This window comes from Lontra canadensis, unplaced genomic scaffold, assembly GCF_010015895.1.
Source record: "Lontra canadensis isolate GAN:19392208 unplaced genomic scaffold, GSC_riverotter_1.0 scaffold5, whole genome shotgun sequence".
NCBI lineage: Eukaryota > Metazoa > Chordata > Mammalia > Carnivora > Mustelidae > Lontra > Lontra canadensis.
In genome coordinates, this window is record NW_022630999.1 from 36,145,072 (window position 1) to 36,157,683 (window position 12,612).

General features: G+C 36.3%; 1 protein-coding gene across 4 annotated transcripts in view; it reads left to right on the forward strand.

The window, feature by feature from the left end:
- Positions 1-12,162, forward strand: part of CREBRF (CREB3 regulatory factor) — a 53,107-nt gene extending 40,945 nt beyond the window's left edge. For all 4 annotated transcript variants that reach the window (XM_032851827.1, XM_032851830.1, XM_032851829.1 and 1 more), the window contains one exon: positions 6,491-12,162. In XM_032851827.1, the coding sequence (XP_032707718.1) occupies positions 6,491-6,606 (116 nt within the window). In that variant the 3' untranslated portion in view covers positions 6,607-12,162. The remainder of the gene's footprint in view (positions 1-6,490) is intronic.
- The last annotated feature ends 450 nt before the right edge of the window (positions 12,163-12,612 follow it).

Here is a 12,612-nt window from a genome sequence, read left to right on the forward strand (position 1 = left end):
CACCTGCCTCCCCTCCAGCAACCCTCACTTTGTTTCCTAGAGTTCAGGGTCTCTTATGCTTTGCCTCCCTATCTTCATCTTATTTTATTTATCCTTTCCTTCCCCTATGTTCATCTGTTTTGTTTCTTAAATTCCACATATGAGTTGAAATCATATGGTATTTGTCTTTCTCTGACATTTTGCTTAGCATAATACTCTTTTTCCATCCACATCGTTAAAAATGGTAAGAGTTCATTCTTTTTTTTTTTTTTAAGATTTTATTTATTTATTTGACAGAGAGAGATCACAAGTAGGCAGAGAGGCAGGCAGAGGTGGCGGGGGGAAGCAGGCTCCCCGCTGAGCAGAGAGCCCGACGTGGGACTCGATCCCAGGACCCCGAGATCATGACCTGAGCCGAAGGCAGTGGCTTAACCCACTGAGCCACCCAGGCGCCCGAGTTCATTCTTTTTGATGGCTAAGTAATATTCCTGTGTGTGTGTGTGTGTGTCCCCACACTACATCTTCTTTATTCATTCATTCTTTTAGTTCATTTTGAAATTCATTGAGTTCTTTCTGAAATAATAGTGTGTTGTAACCATTTGGGATAATAGTGGGATATGGGTGTTTATAGTCATATCTTTCAGGCACACTTTCATTGTAGGAGTCTTCGCTTTTATCTTACAATAACCTGTTTTTAAAGATTTTTTTTTTATCCATTTGAAAGAGAACATGAGCAGGGGGTAGGAGCAGAGGGAGAGACTTCTCGCTGATCAGGAAACCCAATACGGGCTCGATCCCAGGACCCTAAGATCATGACCTGAGCCAAAGGCAGATACTTAACTGACTGAGCCACCCAGGCGCCCCACTTAAAATAACTTTTTATGGGATTTTTTATCTTAATACATGTAAAACTGTTTTTTCTAAACCTTGAAAAGAAAGTTTAGTTCACGACTGCTTTCCTAACTTCAGATTTTAGAGTCCTCTGTTTTCAGTTAATACAAAACTGTGTTTTGTATTCATTTATGAGATGGTCATTCAATCCAGCCTAAGGAAGGGACACAGCAGAAGAGCAGGAGAAAGTTTACCATAGAGAAACAAAGTGACCACATGCCACAGGGAGCCAAATGGAGGGAACAGTAAGGGAAAGGGTTTAACAAAGCAGGTAGGAAGGAGACAGAGCAAGTGGAAGAAAAACAAAGGAACCTGTGGGCAAGTGCCTTTGGCATTAGCAGTGATGTTCAAAAGCAGAAGGTGTGAGGGGATTTTGCTGGTACATGTGTATGTCCCTAGCCCACAGTCAAGTGGGGGCAAGAAGAAGAACCTGTGGCAGGGCAGGTGCACATGGCAGCTTGCTTTCTGAAATTTCTTGTTCTGTGCTCCTTTCCCATTTTATCCTGGCCATCTCTTTCTTTCATATTTGTTTTTCCTGTCTTGCCTAATTTTGATTCTTACCAGTCCTGCCTCCTGTACTGCAAGGGAGTCCTGGTTGGTCAGTTTTTAGTTCACAGAGCTAGACTGCTTTAGCCCCTCAACATCTTACTGTTGGCTTCTTACACTCCCCTTTTACTCACTGTTCATTTGGACCAATCTCTCACAATTTCAGCTGTTTTCTCATGTTGGTCTCCTGTGGGTTCCAGGGAGTAACCTGTTGGCTATGTTTGACTTCTTTTGTTCTCAGGTACATTAATCCCTTTGACTCATCCTACACCAATAGTGGTAATGTTAATGCCATACAGGTCTTGTAGCTTTTGGAAGTTTGTGTCCACCATTTTGAATTTTGGGGTTTATAGAGGTATGTTGTCACTCGATAATGTTTTCCATGGGTTGATGGTTTCTGTTTAATCTCTCTTTTTAAAATTTATTTGATAGAGATCACAAGTAGGCAGAGAGGTAGGCAGAGAGAGGGAAGCAGGCTCCCCGCTGAGCAGACAGCCTGATGTGGGACTCAATCCCAGGACCCTGAGATCATGACCTGAGCCGAAGGCAGAGGCTAAACCCACTGAGCCACCCAGGCACCCCTTAATCTCTGTTTTTATATGGGGCATTGGGGAGATTAAAAAATCTGTGCTGCCATACAGCAGTCTTTCCAGAACTTCCCTCTGGAGCACTTTACATAAATTGGAGTTTCTTTTTCTTAAAGATTTGGTAGAATACTCTTTGAAACTACCTGGTCCAGTGTGTTTTTTTGATTAACTCTTTGAAAACTTTCTCTGTGTCCTCTATGATAATTTGTATGTCAGATTACAAGCTCTTCTGAAGTCTGTTTGATTAGTTTGTATATTCTTAGAAAATTATCCACTTCCTCCATGACCTCAAATTTATTAAAATTGTCTTTGTTTTTTAATAGCCTCTATATCAGTGGCTAGTGCTTCATTTTCATTTCTTACTTTATGTCTACTGTGTTTGTCTTCACTTCTTGAATTGGTTAATTATAGGTCGTTCTACTTTCCCTCCAAAGAACCCGCTCTTGAATTCATCAGTTCTTCTAATTTCTTAAGTTAGATGCTTCATTCACTTCTTTTTTATTCTTTGTTGTTCATTGATAATAATAAAAACCTTGGAAATTTCTCCCTAGAGCTGCCGTAGCTATTTTCATAAATTCTGATATGTCATATTTGTTTTCTAAATAATATGGAATTTTAAGTTTGATTTATTCTGTGGCCCAAGAATTGAGAGAGATTTAAAATTTTCCTGATGGTAGACATTATCATTTTCTAGTTTTGTTACTAACTTTTCTTTTTTTTTTTTTTTGTGATTCAGATTTTTTTAGCTACCTAACATGGTTACATTTATTTACATTGTTATGTTTATTACAACCTAATTAACCATTCTGTGGACATTTAAAAAGTATATATATTTTCTGTTTTATGTTAAGACTCCATTATATGTTGATTAGGTAATCTTAGTTAGGTCTTTTTTTCCTTTTAATTTTTATAGAAGGTGTCCATTTACTCTATGTAAAACTGAGAAAGGTCCCTGCTAATGTGTTTCGGTTTTTTCTCATATTTTCTGTGGTTTTATTTGAATGATGGAGTGCTTGAATAGGATTCCTTACTGCTAGGTCTTCATTATGGATTATAATCTCTGTCATCATGAAGCATACTTCTTTGGTCTTGTTTATAACTTTTTCTCTGAATTCAGTTCTGATACTGCAATCACGAATCTAGATTTCTTATTATTTATATATCCTTAGTGTACCTTTGCCTACCCTTTAATTTTCAGTCTTTCTGAATCACTTTATACTAGATACATCTTTTTTTTTAATTTTTTATTTCTTTTCAGTGTAACAGTATTCATTGTTTTTGCACCACACCCAGTGCTCCATGCAGTCCGTGCCCTCTCTAATACCCACCACCTGGTTCCCCCAACCTCCCACCCCCCCGCCCCTTCAAAACCCTCAGATTGTTTTTCAGAGTCCATAGTCTCTCATGGTTCACCTCCCCTTCCAATTTCCCTCAACTCCTTTCTATTCTCCATCTCCCCTTGTCCTCCATGCTATTTGTTATGCTCCACAAATAAGGGAAACCGTATGATAATTGACTCTCTCTGCTTGACTTATTTCACTCAGCATAATCTCTTCCAGTCCCGTCCATGTTGCTACAAAAGTTGGGTATTCATCCTTTCTGATGGAGGCATAATACTCCATAGTGTATATGGACCACATCTTCCTTATCCATTCATCCGTTGAAGGATATCTTGGTTCTTTCCACAGTTTGGCAACTGTGGCCATTGCTGCTATAAACATTGGGGTACAGATGGCCCTTCTTTTCACTACATCTGTATCTTTGGGGTAAATACCCAGTAGTGCAATTGCAGGGTCATAGGGAAGCTCTGTTTTTAATTTCTTGAGGAATCTCCACACTGTTTTCCAAAGTGGCTGCACCAACTTGCATTCCCACCAACAGTGTAAGAGGGTTCCCCTTTCTCCACATCCTCTCCAACACACGTTGTTTCCTGTCTTGCTAATTTTGGCCATTCTAACTGGTGTAAGGTGGTATCTCAATGTGGTTTTAATTTGAATCTCCCTGATGGCTAGTGATGATGAACATATTTTCATGTGTCTGATAGCCATTTGTATGTCTTCATTGGAGAAGTGTCTGTTCATATCTTCTGCCCATTTTTTTATGATTGTCTGTTTTGTGTGTGTTGAGTTTGAGGAGTTCTTTATAGATCCTGGATATATACATCTCTTTTAAAAATATTCAAGTTGGGGTGCCTGGGTGGCTCAGTGGGTTAAAGCCTCTGCCTTCAGCTCAGGTCATGATCCCAGGGTCCTGGGATGGAGCCCCACATGGGGCTCTCTGCTCAGCAGGGAGCCTGCTTCCTCCTCTCCCTCTCTGCTTGCCTCTCTGCCTGCTTGTGATCTCTGTCTGTCAAATAAATAAAATCTTAAAAAAAAAATTAGAAGGACTGAAAGGTCCAGCTCTAACATACATAATCTTGGGTGGTTTCTTTAGTGGAGAACTGTGAAATCATTCCAAATGTTAGAGAAGAACATTCAATGCCTGGAGAAATGTTTATAAGTCAATAAGTGAAATGTTTCAGAACACTAGACAGAATAAGTCCCTATTTGTGAAAAAAAAAAATTATTAAAAAAACATTTAAGTTAAAATTTAATTTTGATAAGTACAGCATAAAATTCACTTCTGGATTTTTATACATAGCATAAAGTTGGATTTTATTTGTTAGACTGGGAGTTTTTCTTCAATAGGTGAGTTTAGGTCATTTTTTATTTATTGGTACATGTTTGATTTTAGTTTTGTCATCAAAAGCTGTTAGGCTTTGTTGATATGGCTTTTTCCTTTTTATGTCATTCACTGTATGATCCATTATTATAGTTGCAGTTTTTATGTGTTCTCTGATAATTTTTAAGCTCTTCATTTTTGACCTGTGAGTTGAATTTTTAACTAAAACACAACATATATATTTAATATTTTTCCCTTTTCATTTGAGACTTCAATCCTATAAGAAAAGTAGAAATGGTATATGAACGTCTGCTTATCATTCAGCTAGATTCACCAGTTGTTAATATTTTGCTACATTTTTTTTTAAAGATTTTATTTATTTATTTGTCAGGGACAGAGGGAGAGAGAGCAAGCACAGGCAGACAGAGAGGCAGGCAGAGGCAGAGGGAGAAGCAGGCTCCCTGCCGAGCAAGTAGCCCAATGTGGGACTCGATCCCAGGACACTGGGATCATGACCTGAGCCGAAGGCAGCCGCTTAACCAACTGAGCCACCCAGGCGTCCCTACATTTGTTTTATTTTTGTCTGTATCTACATGTTTTTCTTCTTAAGTATTTGAAGGTAACTTCTAAACAAATTCGTCATCCCTAACTAGTTCAGCATGTGTTTCTTAAGAACAAGGACATTTTCTTACTTGGGTACAATACCAGTATCACACCCAAGTACTTCAACACTATTAAAATATCTGTATGGAGTCCATATTTAAACTTCCCCAGTTGTCTCAATAATGTCCTTTATAGCCTTTGTGTTTGTTTGTTAAGGATCATGCATTGCATTTATTTATATCTTTTTGCCCTCTTGAATCTAGATCAGTCTACAAGCCCCCCCCTTTTTTTTCCCCATGAAAAATTCAGGTAGTTGGTCTTGTAAAATGTCCCAACATCTGGGGTTGTCTGTTTCCTCCTAACTAAATGCAGTTAAATTTTCTTGGCAAGAATCATCATAGGTGATTATTATTTTCAATCCATCACTCAGGAGGTACATACTATCAAGTTTGTCCCATTATTAGTCACGCTGCATTTAATCACATGGCTCAGAGAGCATCAGTACTTTGTTTCTTACAGTATCTTTTGACTTCTTCCTATGAGCAATGATGAGACATTTTTCTCTTTCCATCTCATTTTAATCATTTATGTCCTCATTACCTTTAAAACATGCTTATACCTTTGTTATTTAACTTACTGATCTGAAGTATCTTTTGACCTCAGCTGTAGAAGATAAGGAAGATGAAAAATTCAAATTACACTATTTCCCACCTTTTCCCCCCTCTTCTCTTCCGCCTTTGTTTATTCATTCACTTTTCTTTAAAATGAAGAAAAGGAAACCTAGAAAACATACATCAAGTCAGTGTTTTCAGTTGTGTGGATAAAGCCCACCCATGGGACGCACTGAGGCTGGAGCAGTCGGAAGAGACTGGCTTACAGAACAGGGCGGATGTGGTCAGTTGGGGAACGACGCTTGTTGACAGCTCGGGGGTTTTTGGGTTTGGACTGTTGTTTGGACTGTTGCTGCCTGTCATCTACCACGCTTTAAAATGTTGATTAACCATTCTTCATTCCTGGCTTGACCTTTCTAATCTAAAAATTGCAAGCTCTAATCTGGTGAGTAGAATTAATTTCTGGGTTGCAGTAGCAAGCCGCTGAGTACTTGGCTGGGACCAGTATCAAGCTGGGGGCCACCCCTGACCCTCAGATCTGCCTACTTCTCACCTTCCTTTTATGCCCTCTCCATTTCTGTGCCTAAGTGTGCTGCCTTTCTTTTTTCTCAGGTCTCCCAGTCGCTGGGCAAACCTCCGAATTTGTTAACCAAGTGTTAGAGAAGACTGCGGAAGGCAATCCCACTGGAGGCCTTGTAGGACTAAGGATACCAACATCAAAAGTGTAATCAGCCTCATTGGACCACTGGTCAGAAATGTCTGTGTTTGTCACGTTATTCATTGTAAATTTTCATTCTGTTTTGCATGTGAGTTTAGCATTATGTAAACATTTATGATTAGGTTACATTGTTTTAAGAACTAAGTAGCATAAGTGAAGCATGATCCAAAATACTTGATTATTGCATTTTCAGAGCATAAACCATGGTTAAAACTGCTACTGTCATCAAAATCGAAACTCAAACATTTAAGTAAATGTTTAGATACAGATTGCAAAAATCTGTTAAAGTAAAATGTTTGGGAGGAGTGAAGACATTAGTAAAAGCCAAATATTGTGGCAGGTTTATGCTCTGAACAACACAAAAAAATTGAGGAAGCATTTTTTTAAACAGTCAGTTTAGATTGTTTTTAGAATTATTCCTTTTGTTCTAATTTTCCACAAACATTAATCTCACTTGTACATGGCACAACCCAGCACTCATGCCCATGTGCCATATTAGAAGTTCATTTTCTGAGCTCAATATGGTATATATAAATATATATAAATATATATATAATGTCTGTGCAAGTAAGAAAAAAAGCATATTCTTTGTGCCTTGTATTTTGGGGAAACTATACAACTGGTAATATTTTGTATGATGAAAACCCTAATGAGGAAACACAAGATATATAGATGGAAAAATTATGGGGTTTAAATGTTTTTTTTGTTCCAACTCTTTTTCAGATTTTTTGAATGTATATAGGACTATGTTGAAATGTAGATATATGCCACAGAGTCTGTGTATTGTATAAAAAACAAAACAAAAAACAAACAAAAAAAAGATGGCTCTAGAAAACTCATATTTCGGTACTTGACCGGAAGAAGACAAATACTTGCACATTATTGCGATTGTTTTATTTTTTGTACCAAAGACAAATGCAACTGATATGGCAAACTGCCAGTCTAAGTAAAGTTTTGCACAGCTTACATGATACTGTATGAATGTATGAAAAAAAGGAGAAAAAAAAAAGAAAAATGAAAAGGTCAGGGTTAGGGATCTTACTGAACTGTGAATTTTATTTCTGTTTGGGTCCAATTATCTACAGAAGGAGCATCCACACACACAAATATTATTTTGCTGTTCCTCTAGTTCGCTTCCATAGTAGATAAGTTGGTGGCCATTTAGATGTCTGTAAGTCTTTTTATTTCTGCACTTAATTGTAGGAAATTTTAATATATTTCATTTTAGTAAGCTATTGGTAAAATAGTTTTTGACCTTGAAAATTAAAACGTTTATTTAGCTTATTGTAGTATACTTCCACCAAACAACCAAAATACAGATTATTTTTATTGTATTATGTATATATATATATGTAAAGAAAGAAAAAAGCTAAAAATATCTAATTCTTTAGTTGCCACTTTTCCAATTGATGTATTATTGTGCATGTAATATTTTCAAAGATCAACACAAGCTTAAAACAAAAACAAAAACGATTTATAGATTTTTATATTTTTGTACAGGTATTTTCAAACTAGCTTCTTCAAACTTACATGTGACTTATTCTTCTTCTATAGTTTCTAGAACTGAGAAATATTAACACATTTAGTTTTTAGGTGCTCTTTTTTGCTCACATAAAACAGCTTCAGTAGTCAGTGTTTTAACTGTGTTAAAGCTTTACCTCTGATGAGAAATTTTTTGCGTCAAGGCAGCATTATAAACCTTCCCCACAGATCTTCCCATTCTGTCTCTCTTACTGTTTGATCCTCAGATCTTGTGTTTTGAACTCTGAAAACTGGTGGCTTAAAAACTATACTTTAAAAAAGATCCTATCTAGCCAGAAAAAAATACCAAAAATTTCAGACCTAGCTGCTGGGAAATTACCTGTTTCTCCAACTGTTTCTCCATTACCCCCTGGAGAATTTATTCTTTAATTATATTTTGTCTTTATAGTGTGTTTTCTTTTCTTCTACTTTATCCCTTCTCCCCCACTCCCCTACTTGTAAGCCTAGCATATGAAGCTATAGCTTATAAAGTTTGATTCTAAAACACAGTAACAACTGAACAATGTTGCTTATATGCTTCTTTGACATCATGAAAAGGAAACTTCTAGAAGGATTGTCTTAACACCTTAGCTGAACTGTGATGCACAAGATTTTCCTGTGTGCTTGGTGGAAATGTACCTGGTTAGTGCATTCATGCTGAACAGATGATAAGCTCAGAGCTAATGGTTTAAAAGAATGTAAGCTCATGTTTAAAGTTTTTCCTTTTTAGATGGGAGAAGGCAAAGCACAGGCTTATAAATTGGAAGTATATGAAGTTTTGACAGAGTGTGTTTAGTAAATTGAAACATGTCCCAAAATGTGGCAGTTTTGCAATCAGGTGAAAATCACTTCATGATAGAGATTCAGCTGATGAGGTTTATAAAATTGCCCCTTTCTAGCTGCTCTGTTAGGAATTCTGGTTTTTGATACTTTTTTCCTGTCTGCAAACCAGAATTTGATTTTTTGGTCTTGCATTTCAAAAAAAAAAAAAGACTTTGAATCTGTTTAGTAGATTCCATATCCTTGCATTTCAGTGTTTTATATGTACTACTTAAGTTAAATAGTTAAAAGCTTTTAAATAGTTGAGCTTTTTAATGTTGACACTTTATTTTGTACCTATTTATATATGTATGTATATCTTAGAAAAGCACTTTGTTAAAAAAAATTGCATTTTATATGATTCCTGCCATTTGCTGCTAAATCTGGGCTGGTCAGAATGCTGCAGCGATACTTGATCTAAATAAAAACCTGGCAGTAAAATGTAGAGTGAAAGTTAAATCCTCTTGCTGTTTTAACTTTATCATCAAGATGACATAGGCAAGCTGTGCAGCTTTACATTTTAACCAGGGGACTCTGTGGCATTTAAAACCGTCTAGAAATGGTTGTACTTTAATGCCAGTAATAATCTGCTTCCTCTATTGTCATTAAAATATATACGTTTAGTGTATCACACAAACAAATCTTATAAGGGTAACGTAAAAACCCCAACAATTGTACATGTTCTGTTTTTGAAAATTGTGGCATGTATTTTTGGGTGAAGATCATTAGAGAAGAGCTCTCTAAAGGTTTTCTGTGTTCATACATGGTATACAGATAGCTCATAATGAAGTCCAGAATCTTACTTTAAGTGAAGGCATTGTGAATTCACCTCAAATAAACCCATTGTTCCAAAAGCAATTATAAACTTTGACTCTAGTACTACTATGATTGAAAAAAAAAAAAACAAAAAACGTTCTTCCTCATTTCAGATACACTGGATTCTTTATAGAGTTTGTCTCCATATGAAAGCATGCTGTCCAGTTGTTCTTGTTAAGATCTTGTCTGAGTTTTGAATTGGGCGCCACACTTTTTCAGTCAATATGATTGCTTGTTCTACTGTACCATGTATGATTCTTGTCCTTTCCTATATCCTTCATGACAGATTATGATGTGGCTTTATATTGTGCCTTACTTGTACATTTAAACTTAACGTCTTCATTCCCTTCCAATTCCTATACCGTTCACTTTGACCTTTTTGGTAAGAGAATCAGAGCAATTATAAAAACATCATGAAGGATTTCAGATGGGTATGGTTTCCAATTCCCTCTCTTTATAGTTATTTTATATTTGTATGAAAGACCAGTTTTGAATGGTCTTTAAACCAGAGAGGGAAAGACTAGCAGTCATTTCACTACATCCCTTGTTTCTGACTTTCATGAATTTGTCCGACATCTTCTTTCTGATGCTTGACTTGATTTGCTTCTTAGCAATAGTCTGCATTTAAAGAAAGGTGTGTTCAGTCCATCAGCTTGAAATTGACTATTTCATCTTTCCAGAATTTTTTAGGAGAAGAATACCCGTTTTGTTTGTTTTATAAAACAGATGACAAGTCTCTTTAAAAGAAACAGAAGTACAGTACTTTTGAAATACAATGCTGTTAGTTTGGATTTCTTTTTTTATATATAATATTCATACAATTATCTGATGTTTGCCTTCATTAATAAAGCTGTTAGTTTATTCACCAAAATGTCAAGAATGGATGTGCTTTTCTTTATTCCATAGATTTAAAAATATTTTAGCTGCTAAGATTTAGTTAACTTTCTAAGAAACAAATTCAAGTTGCCTTCAGCAGGAATTAACAAAAGCTTATGTTCCCTTTCTTTATATAGTCTTCCTACAATTCTGTTCAAGTATTTTCTAATTAATTATGTAAGAGAATGTTAGCATCTCTCCAAATCTTGAAACTTGAATTTTGAGAATGCATTGAATTATGCTTTCAGTGTTAAAGTAAAAGGTTTCAATTATCCTTCTAGTGAAGTCTATTGTGGAATACCATTTCCCATGGAACTGAGGCCATTTCCACAACTTTGCACAGAACTGCAGTCTTGTTCTTCCCTTGGATCATGACAAGTCTCACACAGTGCCGTAATACTTGTGGATTCTTTTGTAATCTTTGTAATCTTAATAAGGGCATTATGAGAAGATGACTCCATGTTTTTTTAATATTCAAACACATTGGGATGTAACAATGAATGTCAACTGTAGGAATGGTTGTTTCGTTTTAAGGAATAAGTATGTTGGGGAAAGATGATGAAAACGTACTACTGACAGTTTTACACTTCCATAGGCAAGTGGGATTATGTGTTGAAGCATAATCCTCGTGCTTAGTAAACTGACCGAAAATTGTAGAAATTACACGTAGGAACTGAATTATGCCAAATTGCCATTTTTCTTTAGAAAAGAGAGGTTAGGGTGTAGTAGTGAGGGAGTAGAACCTTAAAACTACTTCCAAGTAATATTCTGGAATTGAAGACTTGGTGACTAGTGAAGAACATCAGAGTTGGGTATTTCAGTGTGCCAAGTGTGGGTGAACTAGATTTGCCTCTTTCATAACAATGTAAACACAATGGTGTAGTTAATTAAATTCTGGGCGGATGGGAGCGGGACTGATTACTGTGTCTTGCCCTTCGCCCTGTGTTTTTTTCGGAACCAAATAACAGAAGTGTGTATGTGTGTACTGTATCTGCCTTTCCACCACATTTTTATGACACTGTATTCCACTGCCTGCTTTTTTTTTTTTTTACCTTCTTTCCCTAGGATTTGTCCTATATCTTAGCATTTGTGATTAACAATGATACTAGGGCTGACCGCACATAAGAAGTCACAAGAGAAGAGCGGAAGGGCAAGAATTCAGAGCATTTGTTCATATAATGTGGCAACCTCTTTTGCATAGTGGCGTAGGATCCTGTTTGTAATGCTATCATAAATATTCTGTAGTTTTGTTTCCCCATTCCCCCAACTGGAGCTATGAAACTTTTTATTGGATTCAGTCTTGTCTTTTGTCTAGAAAGAATTTTATCTTGTTGACGCATGAGCTGTTTAAAAATTATTCTATTAAATGTTGGTTAATAGTTGTGCAGTTTTTCTTTTCAGAAGAAAAGGCAATTCAAATGTTGCCTTTGTTTTCTGTCACCTTCCAACCCCTCAGCACTTCTAGTCAGATACAGATTCATCAGTGTATGCAACATCCTTTGTAATTTAAAATAAAAAAAGATGAAAAGGTTTTGAATTGTTTGCCTCATGTTTTCTCCCTTTCTCTGTTGCTTTTCTGTCGCTTACCAAGGTAACCATCTGCTTTTCTGCAAGATAATCCACTGCAAAGAAATTCCAGACTAAAGACAAACATGAGCTGTGGCTTGTGGTGCCCCTCTCCTGGTGTAGGGCATAAGAACTAACATTCTGGATACTTTGGGCTGATTTTTCAGTACTCTAGTGAAATGTAGCTATTATGGAGAATTACTTATTGATGAAAACATTTGCATTCTTCATAGTTTGGAGCACAGTTTAGTTTACACGTATTTTTTCCTCTTTGATTCTTTGGGTAAGCAAGGGAGATAAACTGTTTTGAGTCTCTCTTCATTTGTTATGTGTTTAATAATTCATAGTAAGTCTCTGAGATAGGCTGGGCATATACACAATCTTTTTTTTTCTTCAAGATTTTATTTATTCGAGAGAG